The sequence below is a fragment of the Orbicella franksi genome, chromosome 11 (assembly GCF_964199315.1).
Source record: "Orbicella franksi chromosome 11, jaOrbFran1.1, whole genome shotgun sequence".
NCBI lineage: Eukaryota > Metazoa > Cnidaria > Anthozoa > Scleractinia > Merulinidae > Orbicella > Orbicella franksi.
Window position 1 is genome coordinate 8,780,468 of NC_138155.1, and position 25,494 is coordinate 8,805,961.

The 25,494-nt window shown below is 37.2% G+C and overlaps 3 protein-coding genes and 1 pseudogene across 3 annotated transcripts; 2 read left to right on the forward strand and 2 right to left on the reverse strand.

Annotated features, from left to right (window-relative positions):
• Positions 1-3,361: 3,361 nt before the first annotated feature.
• LOC145502061 (uncharacterized) lies at positions 3,362-4,893 on the forward strand. Its single transcript, XM_081481355.1, has 3 exons — positions 3,362-3,413; positions 3,770-3,907; positions 4,205-4,893. The coding sequence occupies exons 1-3, from the start codon at positions 3,362-3,364 to the stop codon at positions 4,891-4,893; spliced, it is 879 nt and encodes a 292-aa protein (XP_081337481.1).
• A 1,056-nt stretch (positions 4,894-5,949) lies between these two features.
• Positions 5,950-7,007, reverse strand: LOC145502062 (calcium homeostasis modulator protein 5-like; annotated as a pseudogene).
• An 8,429-nt stretch (positions 7,008-15,436) lies between these two features.
• LOC145502063 (calcium homeostasis modulator protein 5-like) lies at positions 15,437-16,492 on the reverse strand. The gene has a single exon (XM_081481356.1). It carries the CDS (start codon positions 16,490-16,492, stop codon positions 15,437-15,439), a length of 1,056 nt encoding a protein of 351 aa, XP_081337482.1.
• Positions 16,493-20,214: 3,722 nt separating this feature from the next.
• LOC145502460 (uncharacterized) lies at positions 20,215-20,721 on the forward strand. The gene is made up of 2 exons (XM_081481789.1): positions 20,215-20,240; positions 20,377-20,721. Exon 2 carries the CDS (start codon positions 20,377-20,379, stop codon positions 20,698-20,700), a length of 324 nt encoding a protein of 107 aa, XP_081337915.1. The 5' UTR covers positions 20,215-20,240; the 3' UTR covers positions 20,701-20,721.
• Positions 20,722-25,494: the final 4,773 nt, after the last annotated feature.

A 25,494-nucleotide genomic window follows, 5' to 3' on the forward strand; every position in this document is an offset into this window, starting at 1 on the left:
GGCATTGTAAATAAAGAAACTGGCAGTAAGTCAGAAGAAATCAAATAATAATAACATTGCAAAAAAGGTAATTTGTTGATGAATATTGGGGGAAAAAAACACGGTATGGTTTCCTTCACATAAAAAAAGAAGGTATTGAATCTCCTTAAAGTTTCTAAGACTTTGGTCTATGTATCTTTATTGCACTGAATCCTATTCCGTTACAATATAAGTTTTTTTTTTGTTGTTTTTTGTTTTTTGTTTTTTGTTTTTTTTTTTGTCGGCTCATCATTTCGCTCTGTATTTAAGCTAATGTTTAGCTTAAATCTGTTGTTTGTTGCTTTATTTCAGTGATTGTAATGATCCTTTTTTTTTTTTTTTCGCTTCAATTCCTATGTTTTAAGACCACTGCAATCTCTTTTCTTTTTTTCACTATTATTTTTTCAAATATTGTTTGCAGATGTTGCAAGCCACTGTCGCTATTATTTTGTTAGTAACGACAACGACTAAAGCTGAAGAACATCAAGTTTTCTTTAAAATTGAAGAAAACTCTTTCCAACATGGTGGATATTCTATTTGGGAAGGAGCAGTTGGCTCGCTAATATCCTGTTCCCTGAAGTGTGCTAGGCAGGATGGGTGCAACAGCGTAAACTTCGAACAAAGTCAGAGAGCTTGTTCCCTATTCGGACACGAAAAAACACAGCAGCACGCAAATAGGATTTCACAACAACAAGGATATTTTTATATGGAAAAGGTTTGCTATTTAAGTGTTACTGCATGAACTCTAAGCTACAGGAAGAGATCGTCCTAGTTTTAAGACTTCTAATAAACGCAAATCGAATCGCCTTCTTTTTTTTTTTGAGCGCTATCGAACAGAATGTATTAACCTGGCGTAAAAGTGAACGTTGACTAGCCCTCAATTTATGTCGAGGAGATGATATGTTGCATTCTGACAAAAACAAACATGATGAAAAACTAAAACTATATTGTATTTTTTATTTTTTATTTATTTTATTTTATTTTATTATTATTACTTTTTTTTTTTTTTTTGCGAGGTAATTCCTGTTATTCAACAGCGTTTGGCTTGGACGGTTTCTAATGTCTTACTAAAAGACTTTTAAATGCAGTTCTGCAAAATACGGCCCTTCCTGCAGCAAACTTTGAAGCACTACTCCGACGCTAAGTCGATTTTTTTTTTTTTTTTTTTCATGAGTTCGAGTCACCGGCCTGTGACCTCGATCTCATATTAGTTGGTCTGCCTTTACTTTTTAGTAGTAAACAACACGAAGAAGAAAACATGCTAGAGACCTTAACTTAGATTATACCACCAGCTGAATTATTGTTTCAATTAATGGTACACCGGACGAAACAGACATTTTGCAGTATACCTGAATATACTCTTATTGGGGAACAAGGTCTATCAAAACATACCAATCAATAAGTGCAAGATTAAAAGACACGCCTTAAGCTATTAATTCATATTTTATTAGTAATGATGGCAACACTACCGAAAGGATATTCAAGCTCTAATTAGTTTAATTATATTTAACAATTATTCACCAATGTTTTTGAGCCTGAGGCGAATGTGTTTTTGTACAACTTTCAGAGGTGAATATTAAAGACTGAGAAACAACGGACTAAAACATAAAAACACAGGCGCAATTGTTCGTGTCCATAAACCTATGCAAACGTAGTTTTAATAATAAGCTTACATGTACATTGATTGTCAACCAATTTACTCATCGAGTTCGGCAGTAAAACAAACGAGCGAGCGGAACACTACGAAAAATAAATTGATCCGGTACCTTTGTTTTATCGTTGTTGACTTCATGTACAGTTGTCATCATCGCCTAAAAATGAGTAGCTTTAGCTTGAAGGAAAATAAATTTCGGTCAATCGATTTGACCCGCTGGCGAACAACGCAACTACTGCGTTTACGATTCTTAAAAGCCTTGAATACGAGTTCTTGAAACGATTTTTGGTCCAAGGGCGACAGCAGTCAATTTGAAAATTTTCCATCCTTTCAAATATCTTGGACTTGGAGTGATGTCTTCCAAATCAATGAAAACTTCATTCAGCAACTGTCCGCCACGTTTATGGCAAAGATGGCGAGCTTAGTAACCAAGCTCTCGCGAGGTGAATTAATATAGCGTCATATAACAAGCTTTTCGACCAATCAGAATGTCCAATCCTTATATTCACCTCTGGTCTGAGTCTCTTTATTCGGAATTGATTTTCTCATTTCCTACTCATTTTAGGTTGTCATTTCGAAGGCCTCTACATCACTAGGTAAGGGCATTTTCTTTCTTTTGTCCTTTTTAATGACTTATGTTGATTTCACTAGCAAAAGTCTATATGACGAAACAGTGCTTGTATCATCTTCAACAATGTTTCACAATTGGCCATATTTTTGGTCAGAGCAGTGGCTAAATTATGACTTTGCATTAGCAAGAGGTTATCGAGGTACGAGAGTGAATTCCCCATATAGGCGTTATCTCCAAGGTAAGTTATTTTTAGACATTGTACCCAGTTCTTCCGCGGATAATACTCGCGCGTTACGTGGATGTTTCCGTGGAGGATCTGTTTATGTCGTTTCGTTTCGTTTCGTTTCGTTTCAAAGCAAAGGAAAACCTCCAACGCTGTTGGGATGTCTCCCTCAGTGACATTTTGATTACAAGCAAGGGAGCTTCGGCTCTCGGTATGTTCTAATACATTTCGAAACTTTAACAGGATTTTAAATAAGTGACGGATGTCCCCTGTACAAACAATAACAACTAAATGAACGGCAGGGAAGTGTTTTGACAAACAAGTGCAAAGCAATGCAAACAATCGTCCAAACGCAAGCTAGGCAACCGAACAAACAGATGGTCGAAAGTGTAGGCAGGCACTCGCTTCCCAAGTGGCAAAAAGCAGTTTAAACAGCCACGGCAACAACGCCAAAGACAACGTTGCTTGAAAAACGACTAAATATTGAACCTACGAATCTCGCGAAAATTTAGATTGGTTCAGTTAGTCTATACTGTTAGAAATATCCCAAACAGAATATGTAAGACAGCGTCAAACTTAGAAAAAGAAATTTAAAAAATTGGCCGTCGTATAGTTCACGTTCTCTCTAATATGCAGTGTTTGGTGATTGCACGTTCTTGTTTTGTTACCTTTTGTAAACAACGGCAAAGAAATGAACAAAGGATTATAACGCGCTTACACAGTACTCGTTGCCGTTACCGTTAAAGTTTGCTTAATGAAACTCCCTAATATCGAGCAAACGGTCAAATAATGAACAGCCAAACGAGCACAAAACAAACGAAAGCCCGGCCGAACAAAAAGACGGTTGAGAGTGCAAGAAACATCTGTGCTATGAAAGGAAATCAAAACATATAAAATGACGTTCCGGCCATTTCGTCTCAGGTGGTTTCAAGAAAGTCGCTTTGGCTGTACGTCCACATCGCGCAAGTAACATTCTCGGAAGAACTAAGTACCATGTCTAAAAATAACTTAACAGGGATTACCTTGGGTAGAAGGCCTATATGGAGAACTCACTCTCTTACCTTGATAATCTTTTGGTATAAGCGTTTCCACCACATAACGATAACATTTGAAAACGTCTGCAAAACTTGCGTGTGACCAGCCTATCATAAAATTCTTATCAAACCTTACTTATCCTTAAAAAGTATTGTTATGTCTTTAATTTTCGACTTTTCGAAGTATTGTTCTTGATAAGTGCCCCTTTAATAACAACAATTTTGACCAAGAGATCATGAAAACAATATTAGTTGTTCTCGTTTTCCAGTTATCTTGTTTGCCTATCCTGTTTTGAAATTTCCCATTCGAAAATTGGAAGTTACCAAAATTATAGATTCTACGGCAAATAATTTTGACGTCAACCCCGTCCGATCCGAATTGAAGCAAGGAAAACGATTTAGAACAGGTAAAACTGCTCTTTGTAATAATAATAACAATAACAATAACAACAATGACAATGACAATGACAATGACAATGACAATGACAATGACAATGACAATGACAATGACAATGACAATGACAATGACAGTGACAGTGACAGTGACAGTGACAGTGACAGTGACAGTGACAGTGACAGTGACAGTGACAGTGACAGTGACAATGACAATGACAATGATAATGATAATGCTAATCAGTAATAATAATAATAATAATAATAATAATTAAATTTACATAGCGCTAATTACGTAGCGCTTTATGTAGGTGCCACTCAATCATCGACAGTTCCTTCGTGCCAGACCCTCCTCAAACAATCACCACATATTCCCTCGGGAGTTTATTGGATTGACCCCGATGGTGGTTCCCAGTTCAACGCGTTCAAGGCCTACTGTGACATGGAAACTGATGGAGGAGGTTGGACTCTAGTGTGGAGCTATACTTTCAAGAATTACAATCGCTTTAAGGATAAGTCAAACGCAATCACACCAAGACCAAATTGGCCAGTAAAACCTGAAGTGGATGTATCAATCTCAATAACTCCTCCGTTGAACGAAACAGACTACAACGCCATGGAGTTCTCGCTGTGGAAACAATTTGGCAGACAGGTCCTCATCAAAAGCAACATAAACAACTGGTTGAGGTGTGATCCAGGAAACGGAAGCTTGGTTGATTGGAAGAGCGGGACTGTAAACTGTCAAATTGTTAACCAGGTCACTGAAACGTGCAAGTATAGACCTGCTCCTTCCAGGTTTGTCGCTCCGGGTAATTATGGACCGAAATTTAAGACGACGGATAGCATGTACTACTATTTTGACGGTTACACCAGAGATAACTGGCCCACACATGATCCTTGCGGAAGAAACCAGGGAAATCATGTGAAAAACGTTGTTAATCTACACGGGAACATTTTCATTCGAAAACCTAGCAGTTTACTTGGTACAGACGGTTCTTAAACTACATAATAGAAATATACTCACTTACAAGCCAAATCAAATGGAAGAGTTTGATATGAAGCGCGACTACCAATTCTAGCTATGATCAAAGCAGTAGATAATGACAAAGAGAAAAACAAAATAAGAAGAATCTTGACTTATTGACTTTGTGCTTTTGCCGTGAAGGAGATCTAGAATAAAAATAGATTAACCAGAACAAAAATATATATTGTATTGCAAAACAACATTTTACCCAAAATGACGAGCATGCATTAAACTAATGATCGTTGGTATAAAGGTGTTTTGATTTTCTCTTTACACAAAGAGAATGAATATTCCAAATAGTACTGGTAAATTTACTCCGGATCAAACAATTAAACTTGGGCAAGGAAATAAAATTATCAACGTTAGTGTCATCGCTTTCGAAAAGCTCATTTTTCAAAATGTCGAAAAAGCTGTGGAAACACTCGCCTGCGGCTCGTGTTCCCAGGCATTTCTCGTTCTCCCAAACTTCCACTTGTGTTTCTATAACTCGATAGAAACACGGTATACGTTTTTTATTTCTTAAGAAGAACATAAAGCTGCCTTTTCAAATTTCTCCGGCGTAGAGTGAACGGGGCCTAAGTTCAACCTAAAGAGGAACAGAACTTGCATTCAAAGTGTGATTGTCTCATTCAGTGGTAATTTTTATTTTAGAGAATCTTTGCACAATCAAAACCAAACCTCGCTAACGAAAAAGGCGAAAATGACCTGATATCGTTAAAATGTCCTGCGGTAAGGTGTAATCACTAAAAGTCATGTAATACTTCTTTATCTCCAATCGTTTATATCTTAATTTAATCTATGAAAATTGGAGGGTTATAGAAGCTTGATCAGTAAAGTATAAAATTTAGTACTTCTGGTGTGCATTTATGGAAACCAAAAATGCAATAAAACTATTGTGCAAACATGGTAATTACTAAACCGAAAGATATAGTAATTTTTTTTTGCTATGTAGAGTCACTTATATAAGATAGGATTACGGGAAACTATTACATTCACTTATGTCTTAATCCGCAACTGAAGTGTTTTCTACTTTCAGACTGTTTCAATCACAGCGTTTTGTCGATGAAGTGTAACTTTCGGAACTGCTTGCCTCGCGTAGCGGATATCGCATGGAGCTGGGTTTGTCTTCGAAATCTGAACATCTTGCAATGAGCGACTGGGACTTACAACTCCATTGCTCTTTGCAATTGGTGGACCATAGGTTACTTCAAACCCGCAGTGTGGGGGTGGAAGTGGTAGACTATCCGGTCGGACGGTTTCTGTTGCTCTGACTGCGGGACTCTCGGGTGATGGTATCACAAAGTACATCCCGTATTTTTTGACGACATCATTTGCCACCGTTTGAATGCGAGCATCAAACCTTTGGATGTTTGCGTTCTGACATGACTTCTCTACGTTGTCTTTGGCGTTTTGCTTTGCACACTCTTTAGCTATAGTGTGGAACTCTTTTAATGCCGTCTCGGCCTCCATGTAGAGATAGTATTCCAAACTCGGCATTTTAAGTTCCTTTCTTTTTCGAAGACATCGACGAATGCAGATAGAGGTGAAGAGAATGCACACTGCCATCAGCATCAGAGACCAGCCCATTAGTTGACTCTGGGTTCTGTAACTTTCCTCGAGCTCTCTTGAGCGGAAGTCCGGAGCACCATGGCATTTATCCGTTGCTGATTGCCCACTGCAACCTCACTGTCGAGAGGAGGACCAAAATAAGCGCATGTGTAATACTGCTGTTGTAGAAACGATATCACGAGCCACGCCACGGGGGCAATACCTGCGTTTATGAAAATACAAGGCGTAGCTAGAAATGCTTTCAGATATCGACGGCCGGGAGATTGTGTCATGTTTTTCTTTTTGATTCTTGCCAGCTTCCATAAGTCTCTGTCTACCAGGATCCCGGCGAGAAACAGCAGCAAAGCCGGTGCCCATAGAAATGCCAATCCATAAGGGAAGTGTCCTTCACACGGGCAGCTGAACACAACGCTTTGGATCAGCTCTTCTAAGCCTATTGTCAAAACTGCCATGGATCCATACAACAAGGATCGCTTGGTGTTTCTGAATAACACTACTGCGCTTGAAAGTAAGGCGTTCATGTTGCAGCGGCTGAACAGCAAACTTATGATGGAAATAAGAACGACGGTAGCTTATGAAGGATGCATAAGGATGCAATTCGAAACGGAAGTTTTAGGTCTCGATAGTAGGGGTTTTTACAGAGCAAAACAGACCGGAAATAAAGATCAAAATAAGAAGCTCGGAGAAAAACAAGAACAATTTAATAATGTCTTCAAAGCCACATGTCATCGGCTTTAATATCTATGTATCTATGCAAAAACAAAAATAAATAAACAAACAAATAAATAAAGACACAAATTAAAAAAAAAAGAAAAAAAAAACGATATGAGTTTAAAGCGGAAACTATATACCAGATATCGGCTTCGAATCGTAAAGGAACCATTACAGAATGAATTGTTAGCGCATTTATCATAACACGTTATATATTCTTCATATACATCATCAAATTCATTGTGAAAATTTTACATTCCTCATTCTTCAACGCACCTCAGTAGAAATGATCCGTAATAGCTATCACGGAAAATAACAATTTCAGAAACCGAGGGTAGATAATAGAAAATCAATTAGGGATTACATGTCAATTAAGAATTACATGTCAATTAACCGTGTAAACAACCTCGAAACACAAGGGTCGCTTTCAGTTTCTATAAGGACATCCTTATCTAATACACCCAATCTTAGTGAATTCTTTTTAAGGCAGTTGACGAATTCACTTACCGGAAGTCGATTTGTTCGCTGTTCTCAAAGCATGAAAGGGGTAAACTACCGGAGGTCCAGTGGCATAGACAGTGAGAGCAAAATGTTGACAAATCGATATGATTCGCCCGGGTCCGCTGTGCGCGTCATTTGCTAAGTCGATCCGTCTCACCGGAAGTCGAATTTTAAAGGGTCGAGCCGACTCGCCATTCAATCCATCTCACCGGAGGTCCCTTCTCTGTTGAATGATTTTATTTCCGGAGAGAATAACGAATATTCCTCTCGGGTCTTGAAGCCATGGAGGGATCTGTGTATAGTAAGATCCTGAAAATCGTGTTTTAAAATGTCGGATGGATTATGACGGATTTCTTTGGTTTCGTTCCGCGTGCAGCTTGATTAAAATATCAAGCATAAGTTTCGATCTTGTTAGAGTGATGAAGCGAACTCAAGCGTAGCATTTTAAACACAGTAACTTTTGACAAGAAATCAATGCTGCACACATTTTGACACTGCACTATTATCGATCTTTCTATTTGCAGAATAAGAACACAAACTGCAAACTGGGAAAGTAAACGAGGAGTGTTAGCTAGCCCATTAAGACCCCATTAACGAAAACGAGACGCTGTAGTGTTACATTGAATGAAATGCGTGATTTGAGCCATCGAATACTTTTTATGCAAATATGAAGTCAAATCTAGGGGTCACCTGTGGATTTTGGTAATAATTGTAATGCAGTTTTGGATTCTTAAAGTTCTGTTGCTTTAAAAGGCAGTGCTAACTAACCACCCAATTTTCTGCACAAAATATATATTCAATAACTGATTTACTTATTTACCTTGTATTTTTCCTTATTTTTGTGATTTATAGATTGATCGATTTCTAGGTGTGTTGCTTCATTTATTTAATTCATTCGGCATGTGAAAAGAAAATTAATTTATTTCTAAATTATTGGAAAATGCTTGATCTTATTCTGTATCAACTTATTCTCTAACAAATATAGGCAAATTTAGTTGTTGTATCATATATTTTTTTACCCCAAATTATTTTCTTTCAATGGATTGAATTTCGCGATTAGCTCAACCGCCTCATTCTTGATGGCTGCTAATGGCCACACTTAGCTGTTCTTGTGTTTTTTTTGTTGTTGTTGTTTGTTTGTTTGTTTTTTCTTTCTTTTTTTCTTTTTTGTGGTTGTTGTTGTTGTTGTTTTAATTAATATCAAACCAACCATACTTACTTTATTTACAACTAATCCATACAATATATTTTTCGCCGTATTAGTTTTATATTTTTTTCGTCTAGGACGAGGAACTCCTTTGCTCTCTAATCTCTGCAAGCGATACCCTAAAGGGTTAAATTAGACAAATGTTCCATTTTTGAAATATATATAAAGAAAAGCAAAAAAATAGTAATGGTAAAATAGTCCGAGACTATATTTGCTACGGCATTGGTCCTGCAATACAACCAGTTTGCCTCACGGATAGGAAAAGAAAATTTTATATGAATATGGCCCATATTGTCGAAGGTTTCATCGAGTTTTAATGCGTTTGTTCTTTGAGCGGGTTAGTAAGTGTCTCGATCAATCAGTCAGTCAGTCAGTCAGTCACTCAGGCAGCCAGCCGGCCAGTCAGCTATTCAGTCAGTCAGTCAGTCAGTCAATAGTCAGTCAGTCAGTCAGTCAGTCAATAGTCAGTCAGTCAGTCAGTCGGTCAATAGTCAGTCAGTCAGTCAGTAGTCAGTCAGTCAGTCAATCAGCCAGTCAGTCGTAGGTCTGTTGAAAGGTTGGTTGGTGCTGCTTATTTGGTCGGCCGCTTGCTCAGTCAGTCCGTTAATCAGTCAGCCATTTACTGAGTCAGTCAGTCAGTCAGTCAGTTTGTCAGCATTCGGAGAATTTATAATAGAAGTGTGTTGGTCTGTGCTATTCAAGAAGGCTTAACTTAGTTATCATACCCAATTCTAATCCAGTCCGGCATCTTTGAACTGCGGAGAACTATTTAACGAGGAAATCAGGATTAAACAGGTATAACACGAACTCACAACATACCAGCTCCCAGTTAGCTTGATAGCTCAGTTGGTAGAGCACTGTATCGGTATCACAGCAGTTTTAAACTTTGTACATGACGGTGATGATCATTTAATATCCTTCGCAGTTCAAATGTATGATCTTTTATATATCCACTTGCATTTTTCAACATCTAGCTATAGGGGTATATATATTACGAACTCACAATGAGACCAACGCCCAATTGGCTTGATAGCTCAGTTTGCAGAGCACTGCACCGATATGAGCTCATATCCCGTGCAGGGCTGAATTTTTTTTCCAGGTTTTTTTAAAATATATTCAGAGCTGGTAGTAACAAATAAAGTACATAACGGCGATGATCACTCTTGTTTAGACTTAGACTGTTAGGTACACTAAGCGAATTTTTGATTCTTTAGTTTCTGAAAGAGAATTACGATTAAGACGATATATGGAGATATGTACTCAAGAAACTTGCCACGAAAAAAATCGCTCTTTAGCATTTGCGTACAACTCTTCTCGCCTACTAATACTAGATTAAAGACTAACCAGGAAGAACAGCAGTAAAAACCAACCGTAAGCAAACCATGGTGAAAAGGTACCACAGGCAAGCAGCTAACCGTAAGCAGACCAGAATTAAAGCTAACCACGAGCAAACGGGAGTGAAAGCTAACCAAAAGTAAGTCGAAGTGTAAACTAGTCGATCACAGCTCGAAATCCACACTCGAGATGCCGACTCGAGTGCCGGATTCAAAATCCTAACTCGAGAGTCTAGCTCAAAGTTCTGACTCTACTAATGGGTATCCTCTAACTGCCTCGTTTCTGCTGACTTGTATTCTTCAGTGATAATGGTCCATATAAACATATTGAAAACGGTAGATAGGTTTTAAGTTCTATGCATAATTTAAATTTTAGAAATAATAGATTATTTTAATAAGTTACACATAATTACGACTGAAAATGGTTTTTGGAAACATTTTATCCAATTTCAGAGAAATTTCCAAAGAGAAATTAGGTTTTTATTCTGAGGTTTAAAAAATGAAAAGTGCTGGGATAAACACTGAAACAATTATTTTATTAATGTCATTGCTACGACTGGTGGGTTTGCAATTCGTTAGTTGGCAGTTTGATTTATTGGCGTGAAAGAAATGCTTTCTGCGCGGTGGTAGGAAAAGTAACTGGCACGTGTCTTTACGAAGAGCCTCGCATGCTTACAATTGCGCCGAGAGATTCATAGCAACTGGCACTTTCTACCATTTTGATGGCTGTACTAAGAATCGTTGGCCCGTCCATGATCCATGTGGATCAAGCCAGGAAAATAACTCGAAAAACGTGATTAATCCACATGGGAGTATTTTTGTTCGTTAGTTAAGAACATGTGTATATTTATACCATTCCATAGAAAATATAGCCAATCAGAATACGGGAAAACCGTTGTATATTAGACGGTATTGCATCCAACCCGGCTTCCTATCATAAGTAGCGCGAATGTCGCATGGATTTTGTCGGCCACTTTATTTTCTATTATTTATTTATTTATTTATTTACTTATTTTATTATGTTTTTTTGAGTGCGTATGCCTATGTGTAATTATTTGTTACTATTTTAATTTAATGCTATAAAGTTACTGTCAATGCAAAGGAGAAAAAAAAAAACAAGAGGACAGTACAAAGTAAAACTGTAACACAGCATGTCATGATTTAGCAAGTGTAATTTACTTTTAATGTAGTGTAATGTAGTTCAATGTAATATAGTTTAGTATGATACAATGCGCTGAATTATTGAACCACAGTCCTGTGTTATTTGAAAGAAAGAGGGTATCAAAAAAATAATAATGATGAGATAAAATAAATTTAATCTAATTTAAAATTCTAATCCAATTCAGCTTCAACATTTCTATTCAATCGATTCGGATGTATCCGCTGGCGTGTTTGGCCAACGGAAGTTATAATTTTCTTCAGTAACATGTCAATAAAACATTGTCATTGGCTCAAATTAAAGCAGGTTAAAAAAATATATTATTAATAAAAATTGGCGTCAGTAAGGTGTGCTTGTTTGCACAAACACCAGAGAAAATTAATACAATTGTGCGCTGACCGGCGGTAGCATTGGACCAATTTTGGTGGATCGGTTATTATCAGGATAATTACTTAATCACAAAAAAAAACAACAAAAAAAAAAAACAGACAAACAAACAACAGAGAGAAAAAAAAAACATGTTTCTTTATATATAATTTACTCAGCGAAATAGCTTAAAGAATACATGACTTAAAGAGAGTAACATTTAGCTATTAATCTTTTTTATCAAGTTGAGGCAAGATGACAACCATGTTTCATGACCTAGCATTTCTACATTCTTAAGGTTGCAAAGATTTTGGAAAATCAATACAATCATCATATCAATTAGACCGGAATAAAGTTAACCTTTAATTTGTTGTTGTTGTGGTGGTGGGGTCGGGAGCTCTCTTAGACGTTTTGGTATCGCAATCCATACTCTCTTCTAACTCTTTAAAATTAATTCTTTTGTATTTTGTCTTTCCAACCTAATCGGCTACATCTGTATTAAACTAACCTGGCCTATGTTGTCCTACTCCTACTAGAACAATTTGGTATGATAAGTAAATGTACTTGGAGGTTGACGTTTCTATGGCAACCAAACATTGACAGTCATATTTTTTCCCGATTTGGAATTTTCTTTATTTCATTAACAAAAGTAAACTTTCTTGTAGCTATCATTAAACATTATGATGATTCGGGTTAGTTAGGAGTCATTTTTGGTGCTCTTACTACGCTTTTCAAAAAGGAAAAAAAATACCATATGGCGGATCCAAAATGGCGTCTGCGGAGGTATCAGGACGCAATTACCACAGGACCTTCAACCCTTTCCTCTCCTGCGTAGAAGATCATATACAATCTTTTATTATTTTATTACTACTACTATTATTATCATCATCATTATTATCATCATCATAATCATCATCATCATCATCATTATTATTATTGTTATTATTATTATTATTATTATTATTATTATTATTATTAGTTTTGTGGTTTTGCCGTGATGGAAAATGGAAAAAAATTAGACAGAGCCGCTAAAAGATACATTGGGACATAGTTACAGTATTGCAAAACAGCGCATTTATAATTCAAAATGAGTAGCATACATAATACTAATAATCCTTGATTTAAAAGGTGTTGACTTTCTTTTTAAACAAAGAAAATGAATAGTTCAAAAAGGTAAACTAAGTATGTTAGGGCCTGTTTACAAGAAGAGAGGGTAACCCTAGCAAGCGGGTTATCCTAACACTCAAACATTTCCGCCTCTTTTTCTTCGTCGATCGTGCTTACAGGGTAGCTAGGGTTACCCGGGTAGGCGGGTTACCCTATGTGCGTGCTAGCTGTAAAATTTTGCTTGTAAACCCGGGCTATCTTTTGCCCTCCAGGTAGGGTTAACCCGCTTGCTAGGGTAACCCTCTCTCCTTCTAAACAGACCCGTAGTCAATTAAGTGTAATTGAATGTAAGTTCTGCTCCTCTTTAGGTTGAACGATTAGTCCCCGTCCACAATACGCTGGAGGAATTTAAAAACGGAGCATTATTTTCTACGGCTACGCCTTCCATCCACGCTAATCCGTCACCAAAATGAAGCTTTTAGAAAACGGCCTTGTAAACTTGAGGAGTCGAAAACGCCAGCTTTGCTTTAGTGTGACAGAAAACATTTTGAATTCTATGTTTTTCAAAACCGATGACATTAGGCTGATAATGTCAGAGGACCGTCCTGAAAACCACCTTATGGTGATTGGAGGCCTCCTCTTAAAATATTATGTATTATGTATTATGTATTATGTATTATGTATTATGTATTATGTATTATGTATTATGTATTATGTATTATGTATTATGTATTATGTATTATGTATTATGTATTATGTATTATGTATTATGTATTATGTATTATGTATTATGTATTATGTATTATGTATTATGTATTATGTATTATGTATTATGTATTATGTATTATGTATTATGTATTATGTATTATGTATTATGTATTATGTATTATGTATTATGTATTATGTATTATGTATTATGTATTATGTATTATGTATTATGTATTATGTATTATGTATTATGTATTATGTATTATGTATTATGTATTATGTATTATGTATTATGTATTATGTATTATGTATTATGTATTATGTATTATGTATTATGTATTATGTATTATGTATTATGTATTATGTATTATGTATTATGTATTATGTATTATGTATTATTTCCCTGCCCGAATTTCCTTCATCAACCAATCGAAATGACCGATTATCGTTGAGTTTTCCAATTTCTGCAGTGTAGACGGGGCCTTCGTTACCGCCGGATAAAGCAATAATGGATATGATATTATAAAGACGTAAAAGAGCCTATAGAAGAAAATGCCTTTTTGTAAGTTGACTATTAATTTTCTTTAATTTTTTAACTTTCGTATAGTTGGTCACACATGAGTATAACATAGATCCATGTCGAAAAGCAATGCTTGTCACTCAAACAGAATAAGGATTTATAATTAGTTATATCTTAAATTGATTTAATTTTGGGATCCTGAGTAAATTTACCAGGACAAGCGTCCCTTGGTTTGACGGCTCGCTCCTAGCTGGTTGTCTCATTAAGTGGTAAATATTATATGAGATACTTGTTGCAGCCGAATAAAACAAACCTCGCTCACGCACGCTTGTAGACGCTTGTCTTAGTCTCAAATTTGTTGTGTTCATTCTCTGGATTTCATCTAGATCTTCCAAACCCGAAGTACACCAGCCAAGTGGCTATAGCTACCTCTGATATGGTTAGTCAAATAGCAATAATAAGAATGAGTTTTAGGAAAGTAGTATCTTTGTTTTGAATTATGAATCCTCAATTGGTTTTCCTTGGTTTTTGTCAACATGAGCGTATCGAGCTAAATTTCCGCGATTCCTTAGTTTTTTTTAGATTCATGTAAGAAAAAAAAATCCGAGAAACGACAATGAGCGATATCGTTAAAATGTCCAGCAGTAAAGTAGAATCGCTACTCGGTAATAATCACCAACGCCCCGTCAACAGTTATCCGGATATTTTTGAATCCGCAACTTTTTCTTTCCGGATACGTCTTCCGTCCACGCGAATCCGGCGAATCCGAAAATTTTTGAATACGCTCCCCAGAGTGGAAAAAAAAAAAAAATTTGCAACGAATCCAATAACGTGTGGACGGTGAATCCAGATATTTTCGAATCCGATGGCGTGACAAAATCGCGTCCAGTCTCTTTCCGAACAATAAAGCAATATGGCGGCACAACATGTAGGCCTAGTTTCTCAAGAGTGAATCCGGATACCATCGGATGCGTGTGGACAGAAAAAAAAGTAAAAGTTGCGGATTAAAAAATATCCGGATACATGTACACAGGGCCTTAGAAGTCGCCTTTAAGGAACCATTTATTCATCTGTAAACGTTTATTTATATGTTAATTTAATTGATGATAATTAGGGGCTGACAGATGATTGATCAGTAAAGTATATAATAAGGGATTTTGTGAGCCTTTATGGCAACCAAAACTGCAATGAATTAAATGTAGTGCAATCATTGTTAAATATTACGAGATATAATTTTCCATCGTTTGCTCTGTAGAGTTACTTATATAGGATAGGGTTTAAGGGGACTATAGTACATTTGGTTATTTCTTAATCTATGCCTCAAGAGATGTCCACTTTCAAACCATCTCAATCACGGCGTTTTGTCGATGAAGTTTAACTTTCGAAACTGCTTGTCCCGCGTAGTGGTAATCACAGGGAACTGGGTTTGTCTCCAACAAACGTACACCCTGTACTAAACCACTGGGAGTTATAGCTCGATTGTTCTTTGCAATTGGTCGACCATCAGTTTCTTCAAACCCGCAGTGTGGAAGTTGAAGTGTTAGACTATCCGGTCGGATGGTTTCTGCTGCTCTGACTGCGGGACTCTCGGGTGATGGTATTACAAAGTACATCCCGTATCTTTGGACAACATCATTTGCCACCGTTTGAATGCGAGCATCAAACCTTTTAATCTTTGCGTTCTGAAATGAGTTCTCTACGTTCTCTTTGGCGTTTTGCTTTGCACACTCTTTAGCCATAGTGTGGAACTCTTTTATTGCCGTCTCGGCCTCGATGTAGAGATAGTATTCCAAACTCGGCATTTTCAGTTCCTTTCTTTTTCGAAGACATCGACGAATGCAGATGGAGGTGAAGAGAATGCACACCGCCATCAGCATCAGAGACCAGCCCATTAGTTGACTCTGGGTTTTGTAACTTTCCTCGACCTCTCTTGAGCGGACGTCTGGAGCACCATGGCATTTATCAGTTGCATTGTCCACTGCAGCCTCACCGTCGAAAGGAGGACCGAAATAAGCGCAAGTGTAATACTGCTGTTGTAGAAAGGATATTACGAGCCACGCCACGGGGGCAATACCTGCATTTATGAAAATATACGGCGTAGCAAGAAATGCTTTTAGATACCGACGGCCTGGTGATTGTGTCATGTTTTTCTTTTTGATTCTTGCCAGCTTCCATAAGTCTCTGTCCACCAGGATCCCGGCGAGAAACAGCAGCAAAGCCGGTGCCCATAGAAATGCCAATCCATAAGGGAAGTGTCCTTCACAAGGGCAGTTGAACACAACGCTTTGGATCAGTTCTTCTAAACCTACTGTCAAAACTGCCATGGATCCATACAACAAGGATCGCTTGGTGTTTCTGAATAACACTGCTGCGCTTGAAAGTAAGGCGTTCATGTTTCGACGGCTGAACAGCAAACTTATGACGGAAATACGAGCGATGGCAGCTTATGAAGTATAAAGGAGGATGAATTTCCAAACGGAAGTTTTGGGTCTCGATAGTAGGGGTTTTTACAGAGCAACAGACCGGAAATAAAGAAAAAAAATAACAAGCTCAGTCTCAAACGATCTGAGTTTGAAGTGGAAAATTTACATTAGATTTTGTCCTCGAATCGTAAGGAGCTAGTATTAAATGGATCCTTCACTTCAAGCGGGTTTAAGAAACTATTGTATTTTCTTCATATGAGAAATCACATTCACTATGGAAATTTGGCATTATTCACTCTTCAATTCATCTCTCTTTCTTTGTTAATTAATTAATTAATTCATTTATTTATTTATTTATTTATTTATTTATTTATTTCAATTGCGTTGTTCATTCTCCAATGCATCTCAGTAGAAATGATCCGCAAAACTTGCCACGGAAAATATGAATTGTAAACCGAGAGTAGGTAATAGATAATCAGCTAGGTATTATATGTCAATAAAGCGTTCAAACAACCTCGAAATACGAAGGTTCGCTTTTTGTGTCTAAACGGACATCCCAACCTTGGTGGATTCTTTTTAAGGCAGTTGACGAATTCACTCACCGGAAGTCGATTTGTGCGTTATCAATTAACCTTCATCGTTCTTAACGCATGAAAGGGGTAAACTTCCGGAAGTCGAGTGCCATAGACAGTGACAGCATGGACCTTCGTCGTTATTGAGACTGAAACAAGGGGTATTAAATGTCGACGAATCGATATGATTCGCGCGGGGCCACTGAATTCATCATTTTCTAAATCGATCTGGCTCATCGGAAGTCGAATCCGGCCAGGGAATAAAGGCCCAACTCTCCATTCAATTCATCTCACCGTATCGGAAGTCCTTTCTCTGCTAAATGACTTTATTCCTAGAGAGAAAACCGAATATTCTCTCGGGTCTTGAAGCCATGAGGAAACTGTGTGTAGCAAGATATGAAAATCGTCTTGTAGTGTATATTGTATGCTAGCGACTTCGACACATTAATAAAGTTCTTATCTTTGGTTTCGTACCGCGTGCTGGTAGATTAAAATATCGAGCATAAGTTTCGATCCAATGAGAGTGATGAAGCGAACTCATGCGTAGCATTTTAAACCTAATAAATTTTGACAAGAAATCAATGCCGCGTACATTTACGCGCTGCACAACTATATATCGATCTTGATATTTGCAGAAAGCTAAGAACACAAACTGCGAACTGGGAAAGTAGACGAGAAATGATAGTTAGCCCATTAAGGTCAATTAACGAAGCCGAGACGCTGTGTTATATTGAATGGAAGCCACTGAATGATTTTTTTTTTTTTTTATACAAATATGAAGTCAAATCTATGGGTCACTTGTGGAGTTTCGTATTAATTATAATACAGTTATGGATACTTGAAGTTCTGTTGCTGCAAAAGACAGTGCTAACTGACCACCCAATTTTCTGTACAAAATAAAACTCAATAACTGATTTACTGATTTACCTTATATTTTCCTTCATTTTGTGATTAATAGATTCATCGATTTCTCGGTGACAGTCTGTGTGTTACTTCATTTGTTTACTTAATTTATTCGGCATGCGATAAAGAAGAAATTCAGTTTATTTTTATATTATTGGAAAATGCTTGATCTTGTTCTCTATCAACTTATTCTCTAACAAATTTCAGCAAATATGTTTTAGTGTATCATACATTTCTTTTTTGTTCCTAATTATTTTCTTTCAATGGATTGACTTTCACGATTAGCTCAACCGCTGTTATGCTTAAAGCTGCTAACGGCCAATATCAAACCAACCATACTTACTTTATTTACAACACAACTAACCTATATAATATATTTGTCCCTAAAATGCAAGAAAAGAGCTATTACATTGTTTTTTTTTTTTTAGTCTGAGACGAGGAACTCCTTTGCTCTCTGCTTTCTGCGAACGATACGCAAAGGGGTATATTGGAAAAATATCTCAATTTTGAAATATATATAAAGAAAAGCAAACAAAAAAAAATAATAATAATAATTATAATGGTAAAATAGTTCGACACTATATATTTACTATTGCATTGGTCCTGCAATACAGCCAGTTTGCTTCACGGATAGGAACAGAAAAACTGCGCATTCACAAATATTTTATATGATTATAGTCAGTTTGGATATGGTCAGTCAGTTTGTCAGTATTCGGAGAATTTATAATAGAAGTGTGTTCGTCTGTGCGATAACATATGGTCGCTGGCCTGTTCAAGAAGGCTTCACTTTGTTGTTATAACAAATTTCGATTCAGTCCTGCATATTTGAACTACGTAGAAAGATGTAACGAAAAAATCAGGTTTGAACAGGTATATCACGAACTCATAACTTACCAGCTCCCAGCTAACTTGATGGCTCAGTTAGTAGAACAATGTACCGGTATCGCGGCAGTCTTAAGCTTTGTAGATGTGATGATCATTCGATATCCTTTGACCTTTCTTCGCAGTTCAACTGCAAATGATCTTTTATATATCCACTATCTTTTCTACCATCTAGCCATAGGGGTATGTCTATATTACGAACTCACAACGAGACCAATGCCCAATTGGCTTGATAGCCTAGTTGATAGAGCACTGCACCGATATTGCAAGGATTTTGAGTTCGTATCCCGTCTAGGCCTGGATTTTTTTTTTTTTTTTTTTTTTTTTCAGTTTCGGAAAGAGATTTACGGTTAAGGTAAGATATGGAGATACGTAATTAAGAAACTTGCCACGAAAAAAAAAATCATTTCTAAGTATTCGTGTACAACTGTTCTCGCTTACTAAGACTTTATAATTTAATCGAACAAATATTCATGTATATTGATAATAAAATTATTTACTGCAATTACGCATGTTACCCTAACCAACAAATTAGATCTAACCACGCAAGTAAATCAAACCAGATCTAGAGTGGAAGATGACCGCAAGCAAGTCGGAGTGAAAGCTACATGTAACCGCGAGCAAACAGGAATGACGCACAGCAAGCAAACTAGATTGAAAACTAACCACGACAAACAACAGTAGAAACCAATGTAAGTAGAAGTGTAAACTAGTCGATTACAGCTCGAAATTTAGACTCCTGATCCCGACTCGAGTCCCGGACTCAAAACCCTAATTTGAGATCCTAATTTGAAATCCATCTCAAAGTTCTGACTCAAAGAATGGGAATCCTCACTAAAATGCCAGCTGTCATTTCGTCTAAGTGCCTAGTTTCTGCTGACTCGCTTTCCTCAGTGAAAATGGTCCATATAAAAATATTGAAAACGGAAAGTAGGTTATATTTTTAATTTTAGGAATAGGAGATTTTCATCGTAAGTTAAACGTAATTACGGTTGAAAATGGTTTTTCGAAACATTTTATGCCATTTGAGAGAGATTTCCAACGAGTGACGAAGCACATTAGGTTTTATTGAGGTTTTAAGAGATGAAAAGTGCCGGGACTAACACTGAAACAATTATTTTATTTATGTCATTGTTTTGATATTCGTCCTCTAAATGCGGAAATACATTAAAAGTTTGGGGGAAAAAATCATAAAGTGGACAATATAAAGTCATTACCAATTAAGAAAAATCCAGTAAAACTGGTTTATTGCGGAAGTGCAAATTCATCAAACCAATTGACACAGCTTCCAAGAGATTGCTTCCCCTCAGTTGAGCTTTGACATCGCCACAAAAACATATCACTTGACAAATAGGAGAATAGTAAGTAGTTACTAGTAGCAATAACATCACCCTTTATAAGTATTGCGAACTCCTTTTGTTTTTCTTTGTTCTAGAGTCTTATTACGTTTGCTGTTTGACTCTTATTTTATTTTTCATTTTCTTTTTTCCTTGGTAGATGTTGAGCGCAGTTCTTGCCATATTGTCATTCACAACAATGCTCAAAACAGAGGAGTTTGGCGTTTTCTTTGAAATCGAAGAAGACTCTTTCTTCGTAGATGAAGATGCTTTTTGGATTCGAAAGGTCGACTCGTTGTTTTCCTGTTCCCAGATGTGTGCAAGGAAGGCCGTTTGTAAAAGTGCAAATTATATCACGGGTGGAGAGACCTGTTCACTACACAGAGAAACAAGAAAGATGTATCCGGACAGGCTTTTAAAACAAAAAGGTTCTTCCTACGTAGAAAAGGTGTGTCAGTCAGGAACAAAGAAGACTTTATATTAATTGCTTTTTCCAGGGGTTGCAGCAGGGGAGAAAGTAATTATAATTAGTATTGGTAATCGTATGAATGGAGTACAATAGGACAATCACATGACTTTTGGAGGGCATATAGTTTATTTGTGCCCGAGTAGCATCATTTGCGCCCAAGCGCGAAGCGCAAGGGCGCAAATGATGCTACGAGGGACACAAATAAACTATATGACAGACAAAAGTCATGCGATTATCATTATTATCAATACACAAGGCCAAATCGTACAAATTCATTTAATAAGAAAAAAATGTTTAACAGAGATGTAGCATGAAACTATGGTATGGAAAGTTGTTGCTACAATACGAACAGCTAAACAAGAGCCAAATAAAATTCCTTTTTGTTTACAATAAAATGTCAAATATAATCTAGTTTTAAAAAGATTGGTAACAATGATTAGCAAAAAGACAGTTTACATTTAAAAAAAAGCTGAAAATTTGGGAGTTCTTCCATTTTAAAATGAAATTTCCAAACGGCAAACGTTCACTACGCAAGCTGTTCGCACCTGAATGGTTTTCCCGCGTCAATAAACGTAACCTGATTGGTTAATATTCATCGGATGATGAACCGAGAACCAATCAGCTGCAGGGCCGTTAATACATTAACGGCCCGCTAGGAGTCATTTGCGGCCCGCAAAGCGCGTGTTTTCAAGAGGGCGGTTTTCAATTTGGCCGCGTATATTGATAATAATTAAGCATTTACATTACTAGTGATATTTGAAAATTCCCTGAAAATTGCACGAGCGGTTTAGGCGAGTGAAATTTAAAAGAACTTTCAAATATCACGAGTAATGCAAATCCTCAATTGCTCGAGCTTTCATACGATTCTCATTTACTATATGACCGGCTGAGAAAATTGCGAACACGTTTGTCAATTGGACTGTAGTGCACAGCAAATTAACAATTAGCGATAAATTGGCCTGCTCTTAGCCAATGACAAAGCAGTAGTTTTCTCAGCCATATAATAAAGGGTATAAGCATGAAATGATATACCAACCTGATTAAACGGTCTGCAACCCTTAAGTCGTCTAACGTTAACCAAAAGCATAAGAATTAATTACATTTTCTACTAAGGTGCTCAGGTCAGCTCTAAATAAAAAAAAAGGTTAATTGTTTAAATGTTTATTTAGGTCTAGATTATAAGAGCTACGGTGCTTTTTTTGTTTTTTTGTTTTTTGTTTTGTTTTGTTTTGTTTTTCTTTTCGCGTTCGTTCATTCGTTTGTTTGTTTTTCAAATTCATTAGTCAGATGATCAATCAGCCAGTCACTCAGGCGGTCGGTCAGCCGGTGGAGCGGTAAGTCAGCTAATCGGTAACTCACGTGTATTTTTTTCTTTTCAGGTTGTTTCAGCAGAACCTCCGGCATCCTATGGCTTTCAGAACGACTCTGACGAAATTCCCACTTCACAGGGTAAGCTCTAGCTAAACGTATTTCTTATATCTCCTCAATTTGCGATGAGTTCTGCAAACCACCCTTATAGATTTCATTTTCTGTAAGGAGTCTGAGGAGGTTAGGTAAATACGAATGCAATCGCTTACGGAATGGTTACTGAAAAGAGCAAACCGTAACCACTGATTCCTACATAAACAGCAGTTATTAAGTAAAACTCCGATCCTACACTGCAGGAGAAATCTAACGCTTCCGCTAGGATTCGTGAAAAACACTCTTGTTAAAGTCTTGGTCTCTTCAGGCAGCTAGATAAAGTGCACACCACATAAACCTTTGTTACTGCATAAACGACAGACGTCACTGCATTCTCTCTATAGATACTACTCAACCACCCGTCCTTAGTTCGTGCTGGTTACTTAGCTATTGGAATCCACAATTGTCTTCGGGTGTTTATTGGATAGATCCAGGCTATGAATCTGAGAACGACGCTTTCCAGGCTTACTGTGACATGGACACTGACGGAGGAGGCTGGACTCTAGTGTGGAGCTATACATTCGCTAATTATAGTCACTTCACAGATAAATCAAACGCAGTTACTCCGAGACCCAACTGGCCAGCTACCCTGGGAGTAGATGTCCCCATCTCGACAACTACTCCACTGAGTGAAACAGACTACAACGCCATGGACTTCTCGCGTTGGAAACAAATTGGCTCAGAGATACTGATCAAGAGCAACATTGACAACTGGTGGTCTTGCTATTCGTTGGGTGGAAGCTTGGTTGATTGGCGACAAGGAAATGCCGTCTGCGCGGTGGTAGGGAACGTAACTGGCACGTGTCTCTATGAAGGTACCCGCATGCTTACCATTGCGCCGCGCGAAACCTGTGGACCAAAGTTCATAGCAGAAGGCCTTTTCTATCATTTTGATGGTTGTCTAAAGAATTTTTGGCCCATCTATGATCCATGTGGATTAAGCCAGGAAAACAACTTGAAAAATGTGATTAATCCACATGGGAGTAGTTTCGTTCGCTAGTTAAGAACATATGTATATTTATACAATGCTATAGAAAATAAGCTAATCAGAACGCGGGAAAACCGTTGTATATTCGACATTATTGCATCCAACCCGGCTTCCCACTATGCGAACCCCGTATGACGCATGGATTGTGTTGGCCACTGTATATTCTATGCCATGATATAAGAGAGTTATGCAGCTCGTAGTATGTAGCATTGAATGTCCCGCTTGTCGCTTTTATTCTCTTGGTATACATATTTGCCTAAGCGCCCATTTGGGTGCTGAAAAATGTCAAATGAAACGTTGAATAATTATCCATGGTATACCAATCAAAACGTTTCATGACCGATATATATGTAATACACTATCATATCATGTCATATCATATCTTATAATAAAGTTTCCATATAACGCGCGCTCTGATTGGCTGAAACAGGGTGCTTTATCAGAGCCCGGGTTGATGACGGTAAGTTGGCTTCCAAATGTTTGCTTCGGAAATTTGACAAATTTGACCCAAATTAAACATCCCCTGTGACTCAGACAAACGCATTGGAAACGAACTATTTGTCTGCAGTAAATATGGCTCACAGATACCATTGTTGGCAACAATAGTGTTAAAACTGTACTAAAATAACAAGTTTTGCTAGATTCCCGCCCAGAAAACACGTAGCGAAATAAACAAATTCTCAGCCTAAACAGCGCTTCGATAAAATACATTATATTTGTTACGAAGGCAGAAATTATACTTAAGAAGTAAAACAACGATAGAAAACAGCAATTGAACTGTCTCTGTTTATGATGAGAAGCTTTATTTTAGTAAAAATGCTCAACTACTCAAATAGCACTTACATGCAGTGTAGTAACGCTCGTTCTCCGGTCATCTCAGCGAAGTGAACGACGAGTGGTCAGTTCAAAGCTTGCTCTGATATTCTCTTCTGTGCTCGGAGTAGAACCAGTGGGAACAGTTTAGTCTTTCTAACTTTTACGCTAGTTCGGGCAATCTTGCTGCATGCGGCTACAAGCCGTAAATAACTGTAGCTCCTTTCAAATTCAACTCGGCATTTCGCATTTTCATGATCATCCGCAAGCTTTGAGCTCCTCGTTTCGTAATTTCCACTGGAAAAGTGCACGTTTCCATTGGCCACAATACGACCGGATTCCTCTGGACTATAAACCTTTACCTACCTTTAGATCCGTATTTAAAATTAACTAAAAAGCGAACTTTGAAGGCATCGTTCTTCTCTGGAAAGCCGCTCAAACTACTGGAAACTGAAAGCTTCGCTGAAGTCCAGTTTGTGATTGACAGCTGTCGCTTCGTTAGCCAATCAAATTATTTGAACAGTTCTAACAAGGATTGTGATTGGCTTATTTTAGCGTGCTTTATCAGAGAACAGTGCATGGCTGACACCATTTTTACTCGTTTGGAAAATAAAGTTTGGTTTGAAAATTCAGCCGAATGCGTGGGGAAATTATTTGATTCTTTATCATAAAACAAATAAAGAAACCTCGACTGTGCTCTGTTTTGTTGTAAAGTACTTAGGAAGCGGTAGAGCACTCAAGAAGTAGGGAAAAACATTCGACTACGTCTCATGTTTTCGCCTACACTTCTTTCGTGCTCTACCGCTTTCTGCGTGCTTTACAACAGAACAGAGCACAGTCGAAGCTTCTTTATTTGCTAAATATCCTATCATATCATATCATATCATATCATGACATGTCATGTCATGTCATGTCATATCATATCATATATCACATCATCATATCATATCATATCATATCATATATTCGGGTTAGGCATGTAAGGAAGGATAAGTAGCACTAACAGTAACAACACAACATAAAGTAGTTCTAAAGAATTTCGTCTAAAGGATTTTCTGTAAAAACTTGGAAAGAAAAATAGCGTATTGAAGGATTTTAAGCCAATAGGGAAATAAAACCTCAAGTAAGTCCAGATAGGTTATAAGTAAGTTATGGCATAAAAAGGTTACGACTAGCACGGTTAATAACAACAACTCAATTTGAGTAGAATTCGTCAAGTGTTTTTGCTTATTTTGTATTATTTCATTTTATATTATTTTATTTTGTTTTATTTTATTTCATTTTATTTTATTTTATTTTATTTTTGAGTGAGTATGCCCATGTATATTTTATTATCATCATCACACCACCACCACCATCATCGTCATCATCATCATCATCATCGTCATCATCATCATCATCATCATTATTATCATTATTTAGTATAGGTAATCATACCGTTTCGAGTTCAATTTGGAATTAATTTGCACGAGTGAGTTTTTCAAAAAGCTGAAGTCGTACGGGTGAAGTCGTATGAGTGCAACTTCAGCATTTTGAAAAACTCGCAA